The sequence below is a fragment of the Anomaloglossus baeobatrachus genome, chromosome 6 (genome assembly GCF_048569485.1).
Source record: "Anomaloglossus baeobatrachus isolate aAnoBae1 chromosome 6, aAnoBae1.hap1, whole genome shotgun sequence".
Classification (NCBI taxonomy): Eukaryota; Metazoa; Chordata; class Amphibia; order Anura; family Aromobatidae; genus Anomaloglossus; species Anomaloglossus baeobatrachus.
Window position 1 is genome coordinate 178,089,216 of NC_134358.1, and position 27,289 is coordinate 178,116,504.

The following is a 27,289-nucleotide window of genomic DNA, read 5'->3' on the forward strand; positions in this document are numbered from 1 at the left end:
CGGCCTTGCTTCAGTCTGGCTTTTCTTCTCCTCCTCATGCATGCTGACCCGGAAATCTTCCTTTGCCTTAGCTGCGATAATCGTGACTCAGCTTACAACACCATACATTCGCATCGCCCCTGCTGCAGGCGACGACCAACTAACAGGTCAGACATTCAAGTACACACAACTCATTTACTCATTTCTTCTGCCTTTTATCATCATCATTGTCATTGCCATGATCATTCTGCAATCTTCTGCTCATTTTTTTTTACATGTGATTGTTATTTTTTGTTCTTCTGTTTTTTAACTTTGCACTTGCTCTTGCAAATAAGAAATGTAGTATTACCAATTCATTTCATTTATGTGCCATAAATCAATGTTGCTCACTGCATGCAATTATTATGTGTGTATTGTGTGAGATGTTCTTTTTTTTTTTTTTTTTTTTTTTTTTTTTTAAAGCTTCTTGTGATGTTTATTTTATAGCTGTGTACACATATGGTGAAAAATGTAATTACCAGTATTATCACCATTGTGCTCAAAAAAGCAAAGATATCATAAATCAATGTTTCCCAAGCAGAGTTTCCCAGATGCAGGTTTTTTTTTTAGAAATAAATCTGTTCACGGATTTCCTAAGTGACAGCAGTAGAAACACCAGTTACTTTTACAGAAGGGATGATCAGCACATATAGGCCAGTAAATACTAGAGCCCTGAACAAGAAAATTATAATATATTTTACATTCACCGAGTATCATGTAGAAATGGGAGTAGGAAGGTCCTAGGATGTGACAAATGCTGTAAAGGTTAGAAGTAAAGGCCCCGTTACACGCAATGACATCGCTAACGAGATGTCGTTGGGGTCACGGAATTCGTGACGCACATCCGACCTCGTTAGCGATGTCGCTGCGTGTATAGCCCCCTTAAGGGTCTAAAATAGTGCAACATATAAGTAGGGATGAGTGGACCCGTTGATGTTCGGGTCGTCGGGTTCAGCTCGTCTTTAGTTAAAAGTTCGGTTTAGTATCCGGACTTGACCCAAACTTGACCCCAAACCCCATATAAGTCAATGGGGACCCGAAATTTGGTGCTATGAAAATGGCTGTAAAATAGTCATAGTAAGAGCTAGACTGCAATAGGAATTAAAATGGGGCTAAGAGTAGAAATTGTTCTGCAAACAAATGTGGATAGGGAGTAAACAATAAAATAGACGTGGGCTCACTCCTATTTTTGATAATCAGTGCAGGTAAAGCAGACAGCTGAGGGCTTCAAACCTCAGCTGTCCGCTTTACCTTAGCTGGTTATCAAAAATAGAGGGGACCCCACACTGTTTTTTTAAATGATTTACTTAAATAATAAAAAAAACAGTGTGGAGTCTGCCCTATTTTTGATAACCAGCCAAGGTAAAGCAGACAGCTGAGGGCTGGTATTATCAGATTGGAAAGACCAATTGTTATTTGGCCTTTCCAGCCTAAAAATAGCAGCCCGCAGCTGCCACAGAAGAGGAACAACTATTAGATACGCCAATTTTGGCGCTTTGCCCAGCTTTTCCCAATTGCTCTGGTCGGGTGGCAATCGGGATAATACTCTTGGAGTTGATATCAGCTGTGAATTGATAGCTGGCCTCACGCCCAGAGATTAGTAATGGATAGGCGTCTATCAGACACCCCCATTACTAACCCGGTAAGTGTACAGTTAAAAAATACATACACAGGGAGAAATATTTTATTTGAATAAAGACTCACCCCACTCTCTCTCTTTCACCAATTTATTAATAAAAAAAATCCTTGAAGTTCTTGCGTAATCCAATAGTGAATAACGCCTCTTCCACACTCTCTCGTTCACCAATTTATTAACCTTTGTCAGGCTGCATAATTTTGCCAAAATTTCTCGACCCCTTATCTTGGAAGGGGGTGGAGATATTTTATTGAAATGTGGCCAATATATTCTGGACCAAAACTGCTGAGATGTCACGAAATTTCAGCCCTCTACGGCTTTTCAAAAAAAAAATTATTGCACTTTAAAAAGGGAATAGGTACAATTGTACCTATTCAGCTGGACGAAGGTTAATTAAAAAAGCCTCAAATTTACGACGTAATCCAATGATGTAATGTCCCATGACATCCATCGAATCCTAGGTAGCCTTGTTCTGAGAATGAGGCTCCATAGGTCACTTGCATGAGCGGCAGGCACGGAATTTTTCATGCTTGTGAGAAATTCCGTACCTATCGCTGACTGGGAGTGACCCATGGAGCCTCATTCTAAGAACGAGGCTCTATAGGATTCAATGGACATCATGGGACATTACACCCTTGGATTACGTTGGAATTTCCAGGGTTTTTTTAAATTAAGAAATTGGTGAACGAGGGAGTGTAGGTGAGTCTTTATTCAAATAAAAAATGTTTTCCTGTTTGTGTGTATTTTCTAACTGTGCACTTTTTGGGTTAGTAATGGGGGTGTCTGATAGATGCCTATCCATTACTAACCCCTGAGCTTTATGCCAGCTGTGAATTGATGGCTGATATCAACCCCAAAAGTATTACCCTGATTGCCACTGCACCAAGGCAATTGGGAAGACCCAGGCAAAGCACCAGAATTGATTGCATCTAATGGATGCGCCATTCCTGGGGCAGCTGCGGGCTGTTACTTTTAGGCTGGAAAGGGCCAAATAACCATGGGCCTTCTCAGCCTGATTATACCAGCCCTCAAGTGTCTCCTTTACCTTGGCTGGTTATCAAAAATAGGGGGGACCCACGTCATTTTTTTAAATATATTTACAAATGTATTTTGTTCACATGCTTCCCCATACAATAAAGCTTGTTGGACGCGCTGTAGCCTTTCAACAAACTGTATTTAGCATCCGAACAGCACCCGAACTTTGAACTGCGACATGGTCTTCCATGAAAAGTCTGTGTTTGAGTTCAAGCTCCAGTTTACTAGGTGTCCGGTATGAACCACAAACTTTACAATTCAGGTTTGCTCATCCCAACATATCAGCTATGCACAAGAAAGTATACCAGGAGCTTGATCAGATTTTGCAGAAAAAAGGGATTAAGAAGTGCTATTAGCCCATTAGTTCATTGCTGTGTTAAATTCAAAGTAACAATTTTTGCACAAATTATCATTGTTTCCATTTTGAATTAATTTAGATTCTGAACAGGAAGAATAAAAATGATAAGACATTGTCTTTTATTTCATTGCAATTGCTCATGGCAAATGGTTATAGTACAGAAACAGATATCCAAATTGGAGGCAAAAAACGTTCTTTGCTTTACCGATCTTGGATTCGGCATCTGAGTGATCACTGGTGTGCACATCTTTCAGCAGATATCATTGATCTGTCTGTCAGCTTCCACATAAAACCTATTAGGACAAAGCAATTATCAGCAAAAAGCAGTATAAGAATGCTAAATAGCCAAATATCAGGAAGTATCAAAAACGAGCCAGCTTTATTGAAAACATGTTGTTCCAACAACAGACAAAAACGGCAGATTCCAAAACACGATTAAAAGGCATATAGAAAAGCTCACTCAAAAATGAATGTAAAAATGCAACTAACCTGATAGGAGCAGAAAATTCTGAAACATCAAAAACTCATCATAGGAACGCAGCTAAAAAAATGCCCTTTTTCAGATTTAAAACCTGCACTCCGGACAGTTTTCGCTGAGTGAAATGGAAGCACAGTGGGCAGGAGATTTCTATAAATCCCACCCACATTGCTGAAAGTGTAAGGCCATGTGCACAAACTGAATATTCGGTGAGTTTTTCACCTCAGTATTTTTAAGCAAAAACCAGGAGTGGGTGATAAATACAGAAGTGGTGCCGTGTTTCTATTATACTTTTCCTTTGATTGTTCCACTCCAGGTTTGGAGTTACAAATACTGAGGTAAAAAACTCACCAAATACTCAACATGTGCACTTGGCCTTATGTACCTTAGGTTACATGTGTTTTTTTACACGTTTTTTTATCGCTTTTTTGATGCTGCGATTTTTGTCTCTTGTTGCTGTGTCAATAAAGCTGCTTTCTTTTTGGTACTTCCCGATATTTGGCTTTGAGAAGCCTTTATTGATACAGTCATGTACGGACTACATGCATTTTTGATGCATTTCCGCAGTGGAAACACGCTAAAGATGCATATCCGTTTTTCACCTGCGGATTTTCTACATCTTATGCAATTCTCTAGGAAAAATGTAGACATAAAACTCAGCATATTCACAAGAAAAATTGACATGTTGCGGATTTGAAACACGCACCGCAGGTCAATTTATGCTAAAATTTCCATATGCTGCATTCTTGACTCAGAAAAAATAGACACCACCAAAAAAATCACTAAAAACTCATTGTTTCCACACAGCCTAAGGCCTCTGCCACACTCACGTGAATTTCACGCACTTGCCGAGAGACACGTATTTTCCCTGCGTATTGCGTGCAGGTAAGTACGTGTCTCTGGTACGTGCGTGACACGTGTGTTCTACGTGTGCTATCCGCGATAGCACACGTAGAACCGGTAATTATTATACTCACCTGGTCCTTCCTGCTGTCCGCGCTGCTGTCCATGGTGCTGATCCTCCGTCTCCAGCCCTCCCGTCTCCCCGCTGCTGCAGTGAAGTGAATATTCAATGAGAATAATGAGCGGCGGTCGGCAGCAAGAGGCAGCAGCGGCAGAGACAGGAGGGCTGGAGAAGGTGAGTTAATGTTTTGTTATTTTTTCAATGACATGTGTGTTTTCTCCGGCGCGTGTCACACGGGACCGCATCCACACTACACCCATGTGGTACGGGTGCGGGCCGTGTAACACCCGTGCTGCCGGAGAAAACACTGACATGTCAGCGCTTTGAAAATCGCACACACGTACAAACGCACACGGACACACGTTCCGTGTGGTTTTACGTGTGTGTGCCTGCTACCATAGGGTAGCATTGCTGTACATGTCTCCGTGCCGCCGGTACGTGTAAAAAATGACAAACACGTGCCGGAGGCACGGATGTGTGGCGCAGGCCTAAGGCACATGTTGAGTAGTTAGTGAGTTTTTTACCTCAGTATTTGTAGCCAAAACCAGGAGTGTGACAATCAGATGAAAAGTGTAACAGAAATACAGGCAACACTTCTGTATTTTTTACCCACTCCTGGTTCTGTCTTACAGATACTGAGGTAAAATACTCACCAAAAACGCAATGTATGCACCTGGCCTAAATGTATGTGGGTTTAGATTTTTAGAAAGATATCCAAACTGCTGGTCTATAATATAACCTTAAAGGGGTATTCCCATCTCCAAGATTATATCTCAATATGTAGAAGGTGTAATAATAATAATGTTTGCAAATACCTCCAATTAGAAATGTAGTGTAGTTCTCCTGATAAGCTGTGTCACTTACCTGATGTGCATGGCATTAGGTTTCCATTACGAACACTGGCAACTAACTAACTGTCTCTATATGCATGACCGTAACCTTGAATACCTAAGCTACTGCAATGCCCTGCACATGAGGTAAGTGACATAGCTTTTCAGAAAAACTATACTACATATCTAATTGGAGGAATTTACTATATTCTTATTATTACACCTACTACATATTGGGATTGGATCTAGGAGATGGGAATAATCCTTTAGGCCTGCGACACACATCCGTGCCGCCGGCACGTGTTTGTCATTTTTTGCACGTACCGGCGGCACGGAGACACGTTCAGCAGTGCTACCCTATGGTAGCAGGCACACACACGTAAAGCCACACGGAACGTGTGTCCGTGTGCGTTTGTACGTGTGTGCGTTTTTCTAACTGCTGACATGTCAGTGTTTTCTCCGGCAGCAAGGGTGTCACACGGCCCGCACCTGTATCACACGGGTGTAGTGTGGATGCGGTCCTGTGTGACACACACCGGAGAAAACACACGTGTCATTTAAAAAAAAACCAAAACATTTACTCACCTTCTCCAGCCCTCCTGTCTCTGCCGCTGCTGCCTCTTGCTGCCGACCGCCGTTCATTATTCTCATTTAATATTCACTTCACTGCGGCCGGCAGCAGCAGCAGCGGGGAGACAGCAGGGCTGGAGCCGAAGATCAGCACCACGGACAGCAGCGCGGACAGCAGGAAGGACCAGGTGAGTATGTAAATTACTGGTTCTACGTGTGCTATCGCGGATAGCACACGTAGAACACACGTGGCCCGTACGTACCAGAGACACGTACTTACCTGCACGCAACACGCAGGGGAAATACGTCTCTCGGCACGTGCGTGATTTTCACGTGAGTGTGGCAGAGGCCTAAAGGTATGTATATGGTTTGTTTAAAGGCTCATTTAAACGTTTGTTTTTTGCGCACGAGTGCTATTTGTGTTTTTCATGGATAACACTCGTTCCTATACTAGTGAATGGGGCTGTTTATGTGCCCATGATTTTTCACAGGCTGAGCAGTCGATGCAAAGTCACAGAGATATGTCCAATATTGACCTGAGTGTTGGATCAAATTCGTTAATGCAAGTCTATGGGTCCGTGAAAGAATAATTTTCTGTTATACAAGGGAAGGTAGAGAATCATTTATTTTGTAGCAAAATATTACAAGTATAATGTGTAGAATTTATAATTCTATGTCTCTGTAAGCTCAGAGAGATGTAGGCATACTGAGTGTTTATTATTATTTTAATGTGGGTCCCATAATACTATATGGAGGCCTATGTGGGGCCCATAATACTGTCTGGAGGCCTATGTGGGGCCCATAATACTGTGTGAAGGACTATATTGGGCCCATAATATTGTGTGGAGGCCTATTTGGGGCCCATAATACTATATGGAGGACTATATGAGGCTTACAATACTATATGGAGGCCTATGTGGGGCCCATAATACTATATGGAGAACTATATGGGGCCCATGATACTGTGTGAAGGACTATGGTGGGCCCATAATATTGTGTGGAGGCTTACTTTGGGCCCATAATACTATATGGAGGACTATGTGAGGCCTATAATACTATATGGAGGCCTATGTGGGGCCCATAATACTATATGGAGAACTATATGGGGCCCATAATACTGTGTGGAGGACTATGTTGGGCCCATAATATTGTGTGGAGGTCTACTTTTGGCCCATAATACAATATGGAGGACTATGTGGGGCCTGTAATACTATATGGAGGCCTATGTGGGGACCATTATGCTATATGTAGGACTATGTGGAGCCTATAATACTATATAGAGGCCTATGTGGAGCCCATAATACTGTATGGAGGACTATGTGGGGCCTATAATACTATATGGAGACCTATGTGGGGCCCATAATACTCTATGAAGGCCTATGTGAGGCCCATAATACTGTGTAAAGGACTGTGTTGGGCCCATAATATATTGTGTAGAGGCCTATTTGGGGCCCATAATACTATATGGAGGACTATGTAAGGCCTATAATACTATATGGAGGCCCAAGTGGGGCCCATAATACTATATGGATAACTATATGGGGCCTATAGTACTGTGTGAAGGACTTTGTTGGACCCATAATATTGTGTGGAGGCCTACTTTAGGCCCATAATACTATATGGAGGACTATGTGAGGCCTATAATACTATATGAAGGCCTACGTGAGGCCCATAATACTGTGTAAAGGACTGTGTTGGGCCCATAATATATTGTGTAGAGGCCTATGTGGGGCCCATAATACTATATGGAGGACTATGTGGGGCCTATCATACTATATGGAGCATTATATGCAGTCCATAATACTATATGGAGGACTATATGGGGCCCAAAATACTAAATGGGACCCATAAGTACATAATATTTAATGGAGGACTATATGGCACCCATAATATTATGGCAATATGGCTGCCCATAGTACTATTTGGAGGACTATATGCGACCCATAATACTATATGAAGAATTATGTAAGGTCCATGATACTATATATAGGACTATGTGGTGCCCATAATACTATATGGAGAACTGTGTGGGGACCGCGACTAGGTTGGCCCACGACTTTGCCCAAGTTTTTAATTTTATCCCTCTGTGTATTTGAGTTTGAAATCCCTGAGCTAGATAGACAGACAGACAAACAAATAAATAGATAGACAGTATACATGCACATAACCTAATTACATAAATTACATACAGTTATACAGGAAATGCTTATTATGTGAACACACTCAGACAATTAAAAAAAGTAGATCCAAAGAAAAATTATGGATGCAAATTGCATTAACCTTTTTGCGGAATCATTAGCAGTACCATTCCTTATAATTATCCCAATTTATCAATCTGATGGCCATTGTTAGTGGGATCCACATTTGAGTTTCGAATAAAGATAATTACACATTTCATATACAAATTGTTCATGTTTTCACTGCATTTAGAGTTTAAGAATCTAATATTGTATGGAAAGAAATTAGGGCAAAAGTTTCCAGAAGCCAGTTTGCTTCTGAAGCATATTTCTGGAGCCGACACACGGGAAATAAATTGTCTCAGTGAAACTCATGTATTATCTGCCTTCTGCAGACAATATTTTTGGACAGTGACAAATCATTCATGAATGGGTCATCGTGCATTTTGTAACCATGATATGGAAAAACATTCAGACTTGCTCGCATTTATGCGCAATATTTTCTTAGAAAAACTAAATACATTCATTTTAAAATCTGCTGAAATGAGAACAGCTGCTGAAAAGCAATATTATTCCATTCATTACATGTAAAAATCAGGGGCAGCATGGGCAAAGTTCTGGGATAAGGATGTATGAAGACCTCCCGGATTGTTTCACGTTAGCATTTTAAGGATTACCTGGAAACAACCTTTCACTTATCATTTCTGCTAGTCAGTGGAATATTGTATTACTAGATACACACGAGTATAGTTGTACGAATTAGACATTTTCATACAGTTCTGCAGTATTTTCTGGTTACGGGAACCAATCAGCAGCATCAATCACTAAATTATTGTCACATGCAAAGTCACATAGGATAAAAAAGTATAGCTCTCTAGGTGTTCAGCATGTACGATATCTAGCACAGTTGTTGAAGGGAATCTGTCAGCAGGTTTTTGCTACCTCACCTGACAGCAACATAATGCAGGGAAATACTCTGATTCCAATGGTGTATCACCATTACTGTAAAGATTACTGTCTGAAGCCGTTCTCACATATCAAAGAACTGAGTTTTAAGCATGTAGCAGAACCCATGGAGCTGTCCCCGCCGACACCAGGCTCTGAATAGATATTGTACATTGACTATGATGTGCCAATCACAGCAGGGGGGTGCCAGACTGCCCGGCACATGCCAGCTAGTCCCAGTAATGTTAATCACAAGGTAATAAACACTTTAATTTAAGTAAGCAATAGCTCTCACACAGATAAGAATGGCATAGTTGATTTTTTTTTTTATTGCTTTTTTAACCATTACAGCATGCTGTTTTCAGCTTACATAGCAAAAATCTGCTGACAGATTCCCATGAAAGGGAACCAATCACCAGAATTTTCATATATAAGCTAAAGCCAGTGCTATACTGGCACTATCAGGCTGATTCTATACATACCTTTAGTGGTCAACTTGGATAAATAGGTTTTGAAATCCAAGAAATTAAAGTTTATAAAATCACCAGCGACTTGAGTGACAGCAGCTGAGGATCAGATAATATCTGGGGGGTTTCATAGTTATCCCCTCCCCTTATTAGAATTAGCATAAGTATTATACAATCGATATAACTATTCACTAGCAGGACCTGTGTGAGGTCATACACATGTGACCAGAAGGGGCGGGGCCTCAGCCAACAAACCTGAGAGGGGGAGAGAAGAGAGTGCAAAGGTGAGAGACAGAGCGGTGGGTGTATGCAGTGGCAAAACTAGAGTTCAATGGGCCAGGTGCAAAATTTTGACCTACCCCCCCGCCCCCCTGTCTTCTCTCACCTCCCCCAGCTCGGAGTACAGGATAATTATGCTGACACTCGGATATTTCCCTTAGCACCCTGCCTTCCCATGGTCTTCTATACATATTTTCCTTAGCACCCAGTTTTCCCAAGTTCTGATATCCCTCTTTCCCTCATCACCCAGCTTTCTGATGTTCTGCTATGCATCTTTACCTCAGCATACAGCTTTCCGATTCTCTGCTGTACATCTGTACCTCAGCACCCAACTTGCCCTTGATATCAGAGCATGGGAAATCTGGGTATTGAAGTAAAGATGTATAGCAGAGCATGGGAAAGCTGCATGCTGAGGGAAAGATGTGTTATAGGACATGGGAAAGCTGGGTGTTGAGGGAAAGATAGTTAGTAGAGCATGGGAAAGTGGGGTTCAGGCACAAATGTATAGCAAAGCATGCATAAGCTGGGTTCCGAGGGAAAGAGCCTTATTCCCTCAGCATCCAGTTTTCAGATCCCATGCTTCTATCCCCCCCCCCATCCTCGTATATGTTTTCGTCCTTGTATATTGCCCCATTCACCTTTTTTTCTGTAGATGTTTGTGCTAAAAATAACATTATAGATGTGTTCATTTTGCATATAATAATGGTAGTTGGTTTTTTTTAATGGTACACGAGTTTTGACATGTTTTAGAGGTTTTTTGGTGCTTTTAGTATTATTTATGCTTTTTAATGTCTGAATTTTATCACTAAAATGTTGCATGTACACAGTCACTTATTCACACAAATGCAGACATGCACACTATATTTGTTATATATTTATGTTATATACTGTTTATGTCAGCATTTTTTAACACACTGTATACACAAAAAAATAAGAACATTGGATGTTTGGCAGCAAACCATAAAGATGAGGAGACTGGGCCACCATCACAGGACAGCAATGAGGCATCATCAGCTATAGGGCAGTGGGGGAGGGGGCAGGAGAGTGCAGCTGTGGGGGAGGGGCAGGAGAGTGCAACTGTGAGGGCAAATAGGAGGATAGGTGAAGGAGAGAAGTGGGAATTGGGGAGGGGGCAATAGAGAGCATCTGTGAGGGTAAATAGGAGAATAGGTGAAGGAGGGAGGAGGGGAGTAGGTGAAGAGCATGAGAGTGGATCTGTGTGGGGCAAATAGGAGGATAGGTGAAAGAGAGAAGAGGAAAGTAGGGAGGGGGCAAGAGAGTGCAGCTCTGAGGGGCAAATAGGAGGATAGGTGAAGGAGAGGTGTTGGGAGGGGGCAGGAGAGTGCATCTGTGAGGAGTAAATAGGAGGATAGGTGAAGGCAAGAAGAGGAGAGAGGGCAAGAGAGTGCATCTGTGAGGGGCAAATAGGAGGATAGGTGAAGGAGAGAAGAGGGGAGTGGGAAAGGGGCAAGAGAGTGCATCTGTGAGGGGCAAATAGGAGGCTAGGTGACGGAGAGAAGAGGGGAGTGGGGAAGGGGGCAAAGAGTGCATCTGTGAGAGGTAAATATGAGGATAGAAGAGGGCAGTGAAGCTAGAGATATCATTTAGGGAGCTCCAGTACTCACTTCAGCTCCATTGTGTCCTCTGGAGCCTCCGCTCCTGCTAGTGCCGACTACAGAGTGATGACATGCAGGAGGGAGGGATACACTCTTCTCAGAATTGTCATCTATTTCTGCAGCACAGACGATACAGGCCTCCACAGGAGGTCCGTGCTGGTGGGCGGGGCTTATTGCTGTGGCTGGCCGTGCTGAGGAGGAGGTAATAATCAGCTTTGTTTCCTCTTCTGATGGATGGGAAAAGCAGAGCATACATGGAACATACAGCGTCTGTGCTATATACTTGAGGAGAGACTGTCAGGGGCCCAGCGGGGGATCGACTGACTTCAACAGAGGCAGGAGAGCAGTGAAATCGCTCTCTTTAGTAGCAGCAGACAATTGCCCAGCAGATACACAAAGCCCGGGGGCCAGGTGATCACTGTGCTGCTATTACTGCTCTCCCCGCCCATAAGCCTGGCCACCTCTCAGCACCGGCTTCAGTGGAAAGAGGTGGGTGGGATTATGGGCGGAGAGAGAAGTGCATATGCATTTTTTAAGTAGCCGGGACATGTGTTACCCCAGAGTTGGGTGCAGTGACCATGCAGTTTGCAGCACAAGGTCCAGACTGGGTTCAATGCTGCAACACATTAGGGGCTATACATAATTTTCATTACATAGTTTTCATTTATCTATCAGGTGCTGGGGCAGAATACTGGCAGCCAATGAGTGTGCAGAGAGCAGGCAGAGGGCGGGGCTGGGTAGTGCCAGCTGTGACTGTGAGTTCGTCAGTCAAACATGTCATGTTTGATTGAACTGCAGGTAAAGTGAAAATTCAAGAGGAACAAAAGTTAAAAAAAATAATGTATGGGTGTTTTATATGACAATAAATGCATAGAGAAGCTTAAAAAAGTAAATATATATATATATATATATATATATATATATATTGATGCTTTCACCACTCATTAACTGGCAAACATGGCATTTTTGATGATATTTGGACATCTTTTGTAACATTTTTAACAGCATTATATGTAGCTAGATGATATTTATAGTGTATAGTTGATTATTAGCATCTAATACAAAGCATTTTGGGGGCTTGGAGGGGATGTTAAAGTTTGTTTTTGATACTTTTGTTTACTTTATGAAAACAACATGTTACACACAAAAATTACATTTAAAAACGGCAATAAATTATGGAAATTATTTCTCATAAAAATTGCTAAATTTAAATACACTCTGTCCTAAAATCTAGATGGTGGGCACATACGCTTACAGACTGTAGGTATAAGCCCGGCTACAAAATACCAATCTTCATAAACACCCCCCAATGTATGAGGGAAACCCTAAATGTTGATTTCTTCTGTCTAGTATACACTATATTCTCAGCCTTACTTCACAATACCTAGAACACAATTTGGCACTGGATTTTTTTAGCAGAAGGAAATATCTGCAATCATGAAAGTCCTGAATGCTCATTTTCTTGTTAGTATATTGCTTTATAGATGAAACTGTCACGGCACAAAATGATAAACATTACATGCATAAAGAGGCAATAAGTCACAACTGACATTACTGCACATCAAAGTGCCGTGCCTTGCTGACTATTACAGCTGGGAAATATATTCTTCACTCAGAACTTAGTAAGACAAGTAGGAATTCTCTTATTTACTGTATATGAAGGACAATGTCTTATGTGAAGTACTAATAATTTGTTGAAGCCAGCGTAGTTTAGTACAGTCTCTGAGTCTTTGTTCACACAGACGTCATTTTGGTAGAATGCATACAGTAGTGCATTTGTTATGACATTTCGTCACTCGTCATCCAATGACCAAGAATTAAAAAAATCTAATACTTCCTGCCACATGCGCCCTTACTATGGCATCCAGCATTTACTGTAAGGTTTATATTGGAAGCTATGTCACTTGAATTGTAATGGGGACTCATTCACTAAGGTGACCCATTAAAGGGAACCTGTCAGGTTCCTTATGCCCTACAACCCAGCATTATTGATACCTGTATGCCCAAATTCGTTCCCTAACTAGCTCTGTATAATGCTAATCACTAATATGAATGTTAAAAAAACGACTTATAAACCTCGCTGTCCCTATGCTAATTAGGGCCTTGACTAGTCACAGGGGCGTTGTTTCCAAGACTAGTCGGCCCTCTTTCCATGTTATCACACCCCTGTGGGTGTGATAGCACAATTTCCACGAGCTGCCGTAACCAGCTAATGGAAGTCTCGTGCATATGTTCGGCTCATTTCGGCTGCCTCAGTGCAGTTTAGAAACCGTATGGACACTTTCCAGCTTCATTAAACACACTGTGCATGACTGGAAGTTTTGAAGAAGGCTCCCGTTTATGTCTTCTGCACTTCTGGTCATGCGGAGTACACCTAATGAAGCTGGGAAGTATCCACCTTGCTTCAAAAGTATGTTGACATAGCTGAAATGAGCCACGTGCATGCGCGAGATATGCAGCAGCTGGCGGAAACAACGGTCATGGAAATCATTTTATCACTCCCACAGGAGCTTGATAACACGGAAAGAGAGCCAACTAGTTTAGGGAACTAACGCCTCTATAATTAGTCAAGGTCCCAATTAGCATAGGTCATTTTTTTTAAACATTCATATTAGTGAATAGCATTGTACAGGGCTGTTTGGGAAGGAATTTCGGCATACAGGTATCAATGCTGCTGAGATGGAGGACATAGGGGACCCAACAGGTTCCCTTTAAAGTTGCCTCTTTTCCTTTTCATATTGGATACACATATCGTTGTGTGGAACATCATGTTTCACTCCATAGGAATCTATCACTTACCATAATTGTCCTACTCCAAACCACAACCTTGGAGGTTTGTAATAGGTAACAAGTAGCTACTGCTCATGTAGTATTCACCTGGGTGCTGCAGTCATGCAGTCCAATGCTCCTCCATGCTGGATTGATGTCTCACAGGTTAGGATTTTGCACCCTAATTCAGCTCTCTCTGTATCTGACGCATGTTCGGTAAAACAAGGTGCATTTGCCTTAACTTTACCAGCATGCAGGTTAGTATAAAGCTGTCCTAGTGGTTTATGGTAAGACAATTATGTTACAGGATTCCTTTAAGTTTGGGTAGATGCATAATGCAGTTTAAGAGAGTGTCTGTTGGTGTCAATTAAAAAAAAAATAAAAAAATTTGCTAATTGTTATTGTAGTTCTAGTACTGTTTATTGGCTCTCTCTTAACATGTGGAGAAAGTATAAGAAAATAAAACCCAGACACCACATCCATATGTGCACGCAGAACATCGAGTTCCAGCCTATATTATTCTTGGAAGGATTTCCATTAGATTAAAAAACTTATTTCTTTTTTTACATTCTATTGTTGAACATTAGTTATGTTAGACAAATTGTTGAGTATTTGGTCAGTATTTTACCTCAGTATTTGTAAGACAAAACAAGGAGTGGGTAAAAATACAGAAGTGGCGCCCGTGCTTCTATTAGATTTTCCTCTGATTGTCCCACTCCTGGTTTTGGCTACAAATACTGAGGTAAAAAATTCACTCAACATGTGTATGTGGCCTAAAAGCACAAAACAATATTGTTCCATATAGCTAACAGGATCAAAAATGAAACAGACAAACTTAGTGGGGCCTTGAATTTATGAGGTTGCACTTTCCCTTTCCTCTCCCCACCATTTTCAGAAATGACTAATAGCTGCCCTGAACACACACAAAACACTACAATCTATAAGAGTACGTGCTCACGATCAGGACTTGTTGGATCCTGGACGTGGTGGGTCCTGACCTGCGTGGCTGCAAGTCTCCTCAGGAGATTGCAGCTGCTTGTACCCATGATCATGGTTCGGGGTGCTGCGGCCTCTTGCTTGTGTTCTCCCTACTGAGCACGCATGCGACCCTGCAGCAAAGAATTGACATGCTGCGGCCTCAGCCACACCACAGGTCAGTTTTCCCTGCGGGCCACACACGCACAGTGGGCATGTGATTTCTGGAAATGCCACCCACTGTGCTTGTACTGTACATCACAGTATTTCACACGCAGCCTTAAAGAGAATCTGTCAGCAGGTATTTGCTATATAAGCTTAAGGCAGTATGCTGCAAGGGTTAACATAGAAAATTCAAGGCTCCTTGTCTTGTCAAGGTCCGGCAGGGCAGTCCAGCAAGCGACCTCCTCTGATTGACACCTCGCTGTCAATGTACAATCTCTATAGAGAGCCTGAAGTGAATGGGTGCAGCTCTCAGCTCTGCTACATGGCTAAATCTAAAAATTCGGATTGTTTCAGAAAGGCTGAACCCAGTAATCTAAGTGATACATTGTTGGATTCAGGATCTCTTTGCCGACATCATGCTGCTCTCAGATGAGGTAGCAAAAACCTGCTGACAGATTCCCTTTAAGTGACCTATAATTTTATACTGCAGCTATGCTTCCTTCTATCTGTCAGTTATATATGTTCGGTAGAGGTATGGGGATACATAAAAGGGAGTGTGGCTGCAGAGTCAGACTACACAAGGGATTTTTTTGTTGCCTGTTGCCATGGAGAGACATATATATGAATAGGATCTGTACCGAAAACACATTATAATCAAGACACATTGCAAAGTTTCTTCATTTTTTGATGTTCAGATATATGGGACAAGAAAGTTATTGCAAAAATGGATACAGCCTTTAAAGGGAACCTGTCATCAGAAATTTCGCCCAAAAGCTAAAAGATTCCCCCTCTGCAGCTCCTGGGCTGCATTCTAGGAAGGTCCCTGTTATTATTGTGCCCCATGTGAGACCAAAAGAAAGCCTTTATAAAGTTCTACCTTTTTGTATGCAGCTTCTGTAAATCCGTCACGGGGGCGGGCTCTCTGCCGTCCGTTATTCTGCCTCCTGGTCCTGTATGCCGCCCCCATCGCTCCTTTCCATATCTGATGCACCGCCCACTGCTCCAGCCATCCCCGCGCATGCCCAGTGCCAGTCTCACAGGACTGAGCAGTGTGACCGCTGGTGACGTGTGCGCAGGCAAGTGATTATGGACGGGACTGTGACTGTTATCAGCAAGTACCCGGCCATAATCTCTTGAGCGCGCAAACCTCTCCAGCATTCACACTGAGCTCAGTGTAGATGCTAGACTGTATGGGCTGCTTCCAGGAATGACGTCCCTTTGTCACGTGATAGTATTTCGAACACGCCCCTATCACATGACAAAGGGACGTCATCCCTGGAAGCAGCCCATACAGTCTAGCATCTACACTGAGCTCAGTGTGAATGCTGGAGAGGTTTGCGCGCTCAAGAGATTATGGCCGGGTACTTGCTGATAACAGTCACAGTCCCGTCCATAATCACTTGCCTGCGAACACGTCACCAGCGGTCACACTGCTCAGTCCCGTGAGACTGGCACTGGGCATGCACGGGGATGGCTGGAGCAGTGGGCGGTGCATCAGATATGGAAAGGAGCGATGGGGGCGGCATACAGGACCAGGAGGCAGAATAACGGACGGCAGAGAGCCCGCCCCCGTGACGGATTTACAGAAGCTGCATACAAAAAGGTAGAACTTTATAAAGGCTTTATTTTGGTCTCACATGGGGCACAATAATAACAGGGACCTTCCTAGAATGCAGCCCAGGAGCTGCAGAGGGGGAATCTTTTAGCTTTTGGGCGAAATGTCTGATGACAGGTTCCCTTTAAGAAACAGGAAGAAAAAAAACCATACATTTCTTTAAGATCCTAATACATTGAAAAGTGTTAATTATACTTTTCAATACAGTAAAAAAGGGTATTGTAGAGCACTGTGACCAAAAGAACATTTTATAGGAAAAAGTACAAAACGAGAAAAAAATAAAGTTTTGCAGTATCATTAATTCTACTGTGCATCACCAAATCCTATTAAATATGTGATCTAGGCACACTCCTTGTAAAAAAAGCATCATTTTCAGACTTTCTGAAGTAAATTCCAATTTCCAAACCATCTTTCTTCTTTGTGACAACTCACATGATGAATACTGTCACAGTTTGATTAAAAAATTGGAGGCTTGGTAAAAAAAAACTGCAAGAGAAAGGATTGAACATTGCGTCTCTTTTATTTTTCATCTTATATTTATTTAGAAAAAAGAATGGATATTCCATTAGATGTGGATTTGACATTCCATCACATTATACGATAAACAGTGTAAACAGGACTTTAGAAATAAGGAACTGGGAAAAGCTAAGACAGTAGCCGCTGCAAGGCACTGGTTATCTCATTTAGGCAGATATTAAATGTGGGTGCCAGTGGTATGATACTCAGCTGCTTCCCACTTTGTGAATAAATTGCTTAGAAGGAGTCTTTTGACTACCAGATGTGACCTAGATTTTAATTTCCAAAGGCAAAAATAGGCTATTGTACTGAAAAACAATTGCTGGTGCAATGCATGGTATATGAGCTTATCACAAATTTCCAGGTGTTTCAGCTAATTTATAATAGAAATACAGATTCACTTATGAGAAATAATTAAGGAAAATTGTCCAACAAATCATGTAGAAGAGAAGGCTAGACACGTAATATGTTGTTAATGTGGTGTGTTTGTCAGTAACAAGGAAGCATGAGATGTAATGAATTGCACGACATGATCTGAAGTTAGGCCTGAGCTGTATATGACTCCCAGACACAGGACAAGTTGTGTTTCCTTTGCCGGATACACTTCTTATAAGAGAGATCAAGAACTGTATGTAGTGGAATCAATCAATGTTTGTCACAAGTAGAGATGTGTGAACCTGAAAAGTAAAGTTCGGTGTTCGCACCAAGCAAAGACTTTGCAAAAAACTCAGGCTTCAACTTTGGGTGCTTTACTTATGCAAAACACTTGAGCGAGCATCATTGTGCTCAGGTCCACTTGGTGGTCGGCCCAGTGCGAGCCAGTTACAGTGCTTGAACGGTTCACACTGGGGGTAACAGCAGCATGATTGGATGTAGTGTGTACCCCCAAAAAAATTAAAAAACCTTGCCCTCCCTCCCCTGAAAGTGATCTGTTTATGGCTAGCCACATGTGGGTGGAGAGCCAAACTGCCGAATTAGTTACTTCCAATGGGGTTCAGGTCAAGTTCAGGTCCAGAACTGAGCGTTATCTAAAGTCCGGCTGAACCCTCAGAACCCGAATTTCCACAGGTCCGCTCATATTTCATCACAAGATATTTAGGCCCCGATTCCTCAAAGCTTTTACTCCAGAGTTCTAGGGTAAAAAGCTTTGAAAAGTGAAAAAATTTGGGCGTAGCGACAAATTTTGCAACCTTTGGTATTCTCACAACATTTTTGCCCAGCTTCGACAAAGTGAGTGTAGCCATGCCAGGAAGGGTGCATTGCAACACTCTCTTGTCAAATTCATAATAAGCGATAGCATGGAGTACGCCACATATTTTAATCCAGTCTGTTACTTGAGTAAGAATTGTGACAAGGTGCATATGGATGTGCCTGCCACTTTTCAGACCCGCTTGATCCTTTAAAGCATAACTATCGTTTTAATTTTTATTTAATAAATCAATAGAAACACATGAAAATAAGCAACTTTGTAATATATGTTATCAGACAAATTTGCTTCTTTCTCCTCCTGGAATGATCTTTCATTCTCAATTTCCAGGTAAAATCTGTCTTCAGTGAATACAGTTTTTTAAATTATTGAGATTGGAGATGGCAGTTAGTGCTGACAAGATTCTATAGTTAGAAGGGGGGGTCCAGGGAGGAGATAGAAGCAGAGCGCCTCCTTCCCCCCTCCCCTCCTTTCTGCAATAGAATCTTATAAAAACCAACTGCCATTTCCTATCTCGTTAATTTCCAAATCTAAATTCACTGAAGACAGATTTTACGTGGCAATTAAGAATGAAAGATCATTCCAGGAGGATAAAGAATTAGATTTGTCTGATAAGATATATTACAAAGTTGCTTTTTTTCATGCATACTATTGATTTCTGAAATTAAAAATGAAAGCTCGATCATGCTTTAAGTGTTTTGTGCTTCATAATTAATCATGAGCATCTGACCCCAGCATGAAGAATGCTGTTCTTGAAGAATCAGAGTCTAAAGGGTGCTTTACACGCTGCGACATCGCTACTGATATATCGTCGGGGTCATGTCGTTAGTGACGCACATCCAGCGCCGGTAGCGACATCGCAGCGTGTGACACCAAGGAGCGACGATCAACAATCGCAAAATCGTTCAAAAACGGTGATCGTTGACACGTCGCTCGTTTCCTTAATATCGCTGCTGCCACAGGTACGATGTTGTTCGTTGTTACTGCGGCATCACACATCGCTATGTGTGACACCGCAGGAACGACGAACATCTCCTTACCTGCGTCCACCGGCAATGAGGAAGGAAGGAGGTGGGCGGGATGTTACATCCCGCTCATCTCTGCCCCTCCCCTTCTATTGGCCGGCCGATTAGTGACGCCGCTATGATGCCGAATGCACCTCTCCATCAAGATTGTTCGGCGGTCACACAGACGTCGCTGACAAGGTATGTGCGTGTGACACTGCTGTAGCGATAATGTTCGCTACAGCAGCAAGCACCAAATGTCGCACGAACGACGGGGGCGGGTGCTATCGTGCACGACATCGCTAGCAATCGCTAGCGATGTGGCAGCATGTAAAGTGGCCTTTAGGCTTCTATAATAGGGGCACAGATCAATTTGAGTGATAGACAAACAAAAAAATTCATGTTTTCTTGTACCACTGCTGATATTTTTAACCACAACCTGGAAAAATATTTATAAGATTCTGTGACACAATAAATGTAGTTTCTTTAAAGGGAACCAATCACCAGGTTTTTCCTTTATAAAGTAAGGGCCACCATCTGTAAGCCTTTATATAAAGCATTCTAGAATACTGTATATAAGTTCCAAGCCAATCTGTATAACATAAAAAAGACTTTGTAATTTACTCACCTACGAGTCGGTCTGGTCCAATGAGCATTGCTGGTCTTGATCCGGTCCCTTCTCTCTTCTTACAATCGCCATCCTATTAATGTGCGTCACTTGGATAACGCATCCTACATCATCCACACAGTGTCTTCTGTTGTGTTCTTGCGCCTGTGCACTTCTCTCTGCCCTGCCAAGAGCAGAGAAAAGTATTGTAGTGCGCATGTGCGGGCGATCTTTGGCTTTTCCCTACTCAGGCGCATTACAATTCTTTACTGTGCCCTCAACAGGGCAGAGAGAAGTACGTCTGCACAAAAGCACCATAAGGGAGACTGTGGATGATGTAGGACATGTCATCCACAGGAAGCAGAGAAGGACGATGACGCCGGATCAGACCAGACCACTCCATAGGTGAGTGTAATAAAAGGTCTTTTTACGTTATACAAATCGGCTTGAGGACATATATACAGGAATACTAGAATGTTGTATATAGAGTTTACTGGTGGTGACTGTACTTTGTAGGGGGAAATTCTGGTCACAGGTTCTCTTTAAGGTTAGAGATGCCATCCGCTAACTTTTAAGTAAATAATTTGAAATAAATATATTTAATGGCAACCAGTCCTCAGGAAATTATACTGCTAATTAATGTCATGCATTTAAGGATATTTTAATTATTTGCAAATCCTTGTATTGCTTTAGTTGTTTTTTTTAGAAAAAAATGGTGTTTAAATGTTTGGCAATGAGCGCCAATCAGCATGGTGGGACACTGCATTTACAACTCTCCTGCCTCTTTCCGTGTTCCCCGCCTGCCTCAAGTGTCTGACTGAACGGTCACTTTTGCATCAGTGACCTGCTTTCCCTAGTGCGATATCTCTAGGGCGATGCATGCACAGCAAGGTCCTGATGGTGATGTGAGAGTCGGAATATCGATCTGCGCATGCACCACTTCTCTCAGGCAATGATGGGAAAATCTCCGGTATGGAAGGAAAGTTACTAAAGCATGAGTGACCTGTCAGTCAGACTGGAGGCATGTGATGGGTAGGAGATCTCTAAGTGCAGTGTCATGCAAGTGCATAAAAAATGGCTTTCTCTAAAATGGCCAAAAAAGTTCTACAAGCAAGTTAAGGATTTAATCAGCAATAACACTCCTTTACTTATTTCCTATTAGCTAGTGCTCTATGACAGGTTTCCTTTAATAAAGCTTATTGAATCAATCTTGCAATTAAAGGAGTATCTCCAACATCATAGTCATACCCGGTAGTATGAGGTCTAAAAAGTCATTTGGCTTTCCAAATATTATGATCATGTACCTAACGATGACTCAGTCAGCACAAATGACTGTTCAAACCAAGTACAGGCACTTGTACATCATAGCGGGGCTAATTATGTAAGTGCACATTCCCACCTGCTTGTTTTCCCTCAATCTCCACCCTCTTCTCTTTTTTGGATTGACAGCTCTGGCTTCATAGAGCCGGAGAAGGGCAGAGATAGTAGTAAAACAAGCAGATGGGAAGGTGTATTTAAATGATTGGCTCTGCCATGATGCACCAAGTGCCTGTGCTTGGTTTGAGCAGTCATTCTGTGCTGACCGGTTCACATTTGGAAAGCCAAATTACTTTTTAGAACTCGTACAATATGTTATGATTGTGATGTTTTTGATTCTCCTTTAAGATAGATGTTACTGAAGATCTTAACTGAACAAACATACTATGATGCAGGAAGATATCATGGTGCAAAAAGGTGTAATTTCACTCCTAACTTAAAGGGGTTGTCTAATATTGTAGACAACCCCCTTCTAAAATACCATGTTCCCCTTTATAAAATAACAAGAAAACACTCAGGCAATATTTTTAGGAGCTACAGAGCATTTCTTAACAGAATTATTAAAATAATTATTAACAGAATTATTAAAAGAATTATTAAGTAGAAATATTAAACCATGTCACAGAAAGGTATCCATAAAGCAGAAAACTGTAACTGGACACTTAACGCAGCAAAAGCTATTTAATATGTTAACGGCGTTGTCCACTGCTCAAACAACCTATTCTCAATCACCATGTTCCCCCTTTATAAAATATTAACAGCAATACTCACCTTCGGTGCAGGCGCTGTTCCATCAGTTTTGGCACTGGCTCTCCTGTAGTACCCGTGACATTATGTCACGTGAGCCCTGAAGCCAATCAGCAGCCACTTCACTCTCCCCTCCTTTGGGTGTAACTGACAAAATTGTGGGAAGTGAGAGCTATCACTTCCCATGCATGTCTGATTTGTCCTGAGGAGGGGAGAATGAAGTAGCCGCTGAATTAGCTGCAGGGCTCTCATGACGTAACAGTGTTACGTGAGCCCCTGGAGAGCCAGTGCTAAGCCCGCTGGAACGTCTCCCACACCAAAGGTGAGTATTGCTGTTAATATTTTATAAAGGGGGAACATGGTGGTTGAGAATATTCAATAATTTTTACTGTGTTAAGTATTCAGTTACAGTTTTCTGCTTCATGATACCTTTCTTCGACATGATTTAATTTTCAACCCCACTCCAGCATTTTTTCTTATTGCTCTGCTGGAGTGATACTTTAAATATAAGTCCCCTGCCCCTAGTTTTATACTCACACTTCGGCATCTTCATCTATTTTAGGCGCCGCTCCGATCAGTCTCTGACAGTTTGTGACCTGCCAGCAGGTCAAGTGTTTCATGGAGCAAGCCAGCGGTCACAACTTAATACATCTCTATGAGAGCCTCATATTTACTCTCATAGACTTGCATTGAGAGCTTATGATATAGCTTCTGACTTACGGCCAGTCAAAAGTTAATGGCACAAGATGGCACTGTGGGACCAGAGCAATGCCAAAGAAAGATAAAAACACCACTGGGTGAGTATAAGACTGGGGGCAGGTGAATTAGTTTTAAAATGCCGCCATGGTACTATAACACATTGTGTTGTGTTAAGAAATGGATCTGTAGCTCCTAAAACAACCCGATTGTTTTGTGTTGTCTTGTTGCATTTTACGTCCTTTATGATTACTCTGTCAAGCTGAATGGTCATGTACAGCTAAAATACACCACTTGAACTTGTTTTGAGTTGATATAGGCAGCAGTACTAAGCCAGAAATTATGGAAAGAATGTCAGTCACGTTATCTTGATTTTTGAGCAGATAGTGTGTTGTTTATTCAATTACATGGGTATTTGACATTGAAAACTGTTACAGGTTTTGGAACATCCTCTTTAAAGGGCTATTTTCATGTTATTAATTTGCTGACCATGTGTAAATCAGTATGTTTGTCATTAACTTGCTGTTGTATATGCTGTCATTCTCCGGCATTGAGAGTAGATACAGCAGTTACATTCCTGGAGAGGAGTTAACTAGTGATGGACGAACCCGAACGCATAGTGGTCGTGCACACGGTCCCAAACACGAGTTTTCCTGGGAAACTCGTATTACAGTTTGGATCCAGAGGCTGTTAAAAAAAGCACATTAGTAAAAAACATTATGATTATACTTACCGATCACGCGATAAGTCCTGCAGACCCGCTATCTCCCATCCGCTTCTGCTTCCGGGTGCGATCATTAACTTCCGGTGGTATTCACTGCCCTGCTCGTCACTCGGCAGTTTTTGGCTTTTTTCAGCCATGTTCATGGTGATGTCACGGTTCACCCGAGTCCATGAGTCATGGACTTGATTAAACTTTGACTGTCACTGTGCGAGTCTCACATCGGTATCACCTGGAACAGCGCTCCGGACAGGAGCAATTCGGCTGCATGTATTACAATGCAATTGAGGTGCTTCTGTCAGGAGAGTGTGCGCCGTGCTGGGTGATACCGATGCAAGACTCGCAGGACTCATACGCAAGTGGAATCATACGCTCAGTGTCAGCCTGCTTCTCACTCTGTAGAGACACTTGTCTGTACAGAGCAATGAAGCAGAGCTGACATTGCTCTCCGTGTGGACTACGTCAGACTAAGGATTTTTTTTTAAATAAAGGTGGAGTCTCTAAGCTTTTGTTTTGTTTTATTTCTAATAAATAACATTTTTCTATGTGTTATGTTTTTTTTCACTGCTTACTAGAAATTCATGGTGGCCATGTCTAATTTAGCGTGACACCATGGATTTCGGGCTAAGTACCAGCTGAGAGTACAAAGCTGGTATTAACCCCTTTATTACCCAGCGTGCCACTGCCATCAGGGCCACTGGATGAGCCGGATAAAGCGCCTGGAAATGTCGCTAAGAAATAACGCGCCATTTCCAGGGGTGGCTGCGGGTTGTGGTTTTTAGCATGGGGGGCACAGAACACTTAAATACACTTAAACACAGACAGACTGTTTAAGTGTATTAGCAGACTTCAGCTACCCTACAGTAGTAACCAGAACTGTCAGTCAATGAGGAGCATCCACCCCTAAGCAACCAGGAAATAATTACACTGTAAGGAGTCTATGAGGTGCTCAAAAGGTAACTTGAGAATGAGGAATGTCACCTAAACATTGAGTTCATAGAGGGTGGTTTCACATCTAAATCCTCCTGTATTAAAAACAGCAAGGCAGGGGGCTGAGGTGGGGGACCTATCAATCAGTCTCCTTCAATTAGAAAAATTGGGGCTATTTTGCAGGGCAGAAGAGCTAGGCAGTCTGTTAAAATAAAGGTGGACAATTCCGTTAATTGGCTGTATTCACACTAACTACTTTTCTTATATATAATAGATACTAGCTGTAGTATCCGGGCATTGCCCAGGATTGTAACTGTCTTTCTCCCAGTCTCTGTATGTGTGTTGCTGTCTGTCTGTCTCTCTGTCTGTCTCTTTCCTTGTCTGTCTGTATGTGTGTGTGTCTCTGTCTGTCTGTTTCTATCTCTCTGTATTTGTATCAGTCTATATGTCTCCATCTCTGTGTCTGTCTCTATGTGTGTGTCTGTCTGTCTCTCTCTTTCCCCATCCATCTCTTTGCCCGTCTGTTTCTTTCCAGGGCTGTCTCTTTGCCCGGCTTTCTCTTTGCCCGGCTGTCTCTTTCCAGGGCTGTCTCTTTCCAGGACTGTCTCTTTCCAGGACTGTCTCTTTCCCCATCTGTCTCTTTCCCCGTCTGTCTCTTTCCCCATCTGTCTCTTTCCCCATCTGTCTCTTTCCCCATCTGTCTCCCCATCTGTCTCTTTCCCCGTCTGTCTCTTTGCCCGTCTGTCTCTTTGCCCGTCTGTCTCTTTGCCCGTCTGTCACTTTGCCCGTCTGTTACTTTCCAGGGCTGTCTCTTTGCTCGGCTGTCTCTTTGCCCGGCTGTCTCTTTCCAGGGCTGTCTCTTTGCTCGGCTGTTTCTTTGCCCGTCTGTCTCTTTCCAGGACTGTCTCTTTCCAGGGCTGTCTCTTTCCCCGTCTGTCTCTTTCCCCGTCTGTCTCTTTCCCCATCTGTCTCTTTCCCCATCTGTCTCTTTCCCCGTCTGTCTCTTTCCCCGTCTGTCTCTTTCCAGGGCTGTCTCTTTGGGCGTCGGTCTCTTTGCCCATCTGTCTCTTCTAGGTCTGTCTCTTTGTCAGTCTGTCTCTTTGCCAGTCTGTCACTTTTCCCGTCTATCTCTTTGCCCGGCTGTCTCTTTGCCTGGCTGTCTCTTTCCAGGGCTGTCTCTTTGCCTGTCCGTCTCTTTGCCTGTCCGTCTCTTTGCCCATCTGTCTCTTTGCCCGTCTGTCTCTTTGCCCGTCTGTCACTTTGCCCGTCTGTTACTTTCCAGGGCTGTCTCTTTGCTCGGCTGTCTCTTTGCCCGGCTGTCTCTTTCCACGGCTGTCTCTTTGCTCGGCTGTCTCTTTGCCCGGCTGTCTCTTTGCCCGGCTGTCTCTTTCCACGGCTGTCTCTTTGCTCAGCTGTTTCTTTGCCCGGCTGGCTCTTTCCAGGGCTGTCTCTTTTCCCGGCTGTCTCTTTCTGTCTCTATCTCTGTCGCTTTCCCCGTCTGTCTCTGTCTTTTTCTGTCTCTCTCTCTCACACATGCTTTTTATTCTAACAGTTTATCTTGTTCCTATAGCAACCACTGACAATTGGTATTAATAGCTATAGCTCTCACCTATATTCACTTTAATGGCGGCAGGATTTTTGGCGAGTAATTGTAAAGCACGTGTCAGGAATATGTCACGAACGGGGGGTATAGAAAGCGGGAATTACGTCCTTCCTTTCTACCACCCGTCCGACCGACAGACAGAACACGTGACGCGCTCTCTAGCGCCCCTCTTATAGTCAGGCCAATTATGGAATTGCCCGACAATAAGCAAGGAGGCCGCTCTTCTACTTATGCCGATGATTGAAGAGCTCCCGGTGAGAGTAGGGTATATATTCCCCCGACCTCAGCGGACGGAATATATATAAAAACCTCCTCAAATCTCACTGGCCGCCCCACAATAATCCTTGGCACGAACTCGCTGCCACCAACCAATTTACGGTAACTATTAACCGAGCACACAGACGTGGGATTCAAGATCGAGATAACAGAACAGCCCAAGATTAATTATATATTTTAATCAGCCTAAGGCATACTAGAAACTACAATATATACAATATGGAATCTACAGACTATACATAGGTCAGAGTACATTTACAATAAAGTATGGTTTACAAACAGGCATACAGTTCAAGAAGTTACCTTGTGCGTCTGGTCACAGGGGGGCGCTGTTCGACCAGGTTTCCAGGAACTTCCTCACATGTGTTCTCAGACACAGACCCCCGAGCAAGAACCAGCTGAAAATGGCTGCACTGAGGTTATCAAACAAGCTCAATCCCTGTCCCTTCCTACCTTAGTGACCTCACAGGGGAGCACTGCCACTCCCCCTGCCTTGAGTCAAAGTAATATTCCAAAGGGATTATTGGTCATAACTTTGCCTGGGAACGTCGTAGGCGGACGCCAATGCTCCCATTTTGACAGTTATGATTTTAGCTTCAAAATGGTAGGACGCATGGCTGGTCTGCTGGTTCCCCACTGGCCTATATCACGTTTGGGGTACTTCCCAAGGTCCCATAACTATATAAAATATGGGCTGAACTTGTCAGCCAGCCCCAATGCCATATTTCTGCCTGCCATATTTATAGGAAGCACGGTTCATGAAATATT

General features: G+C 42.7%; 1 protein-coding gene across 7 annotated transcripts in view; it reads left to right on the forward strand.

Annotated features, from left to right (window-relative positions):
- PTPRM (protein tyrosine phosphatase receptor type M) overlaps positions 1 to 27,289 on the forward strand; it is a 993,494-nt gene that overhangs the window by 649,850 nt on the left and 316,355 nt on the right. For 4 of the 7 annotated variants that reach the window (XM_075314524.1, XM_075314525.1, XM_075314526.1 and 1 more), the window contains exon 14: positions 72 to 146. The exons of the other annotated variants lie outside the window; for them this stretch is intronic. In XM_075314524.1, coding sequence (XP_075170639.1) covers positions 72 to 146 — 75 coding nt within the window. The remainder of the gene's footprint in view (positions 1 to 71; positions 147 to 27,289) is intronic. 7 annotated transcript variants of the gene reach the window in all.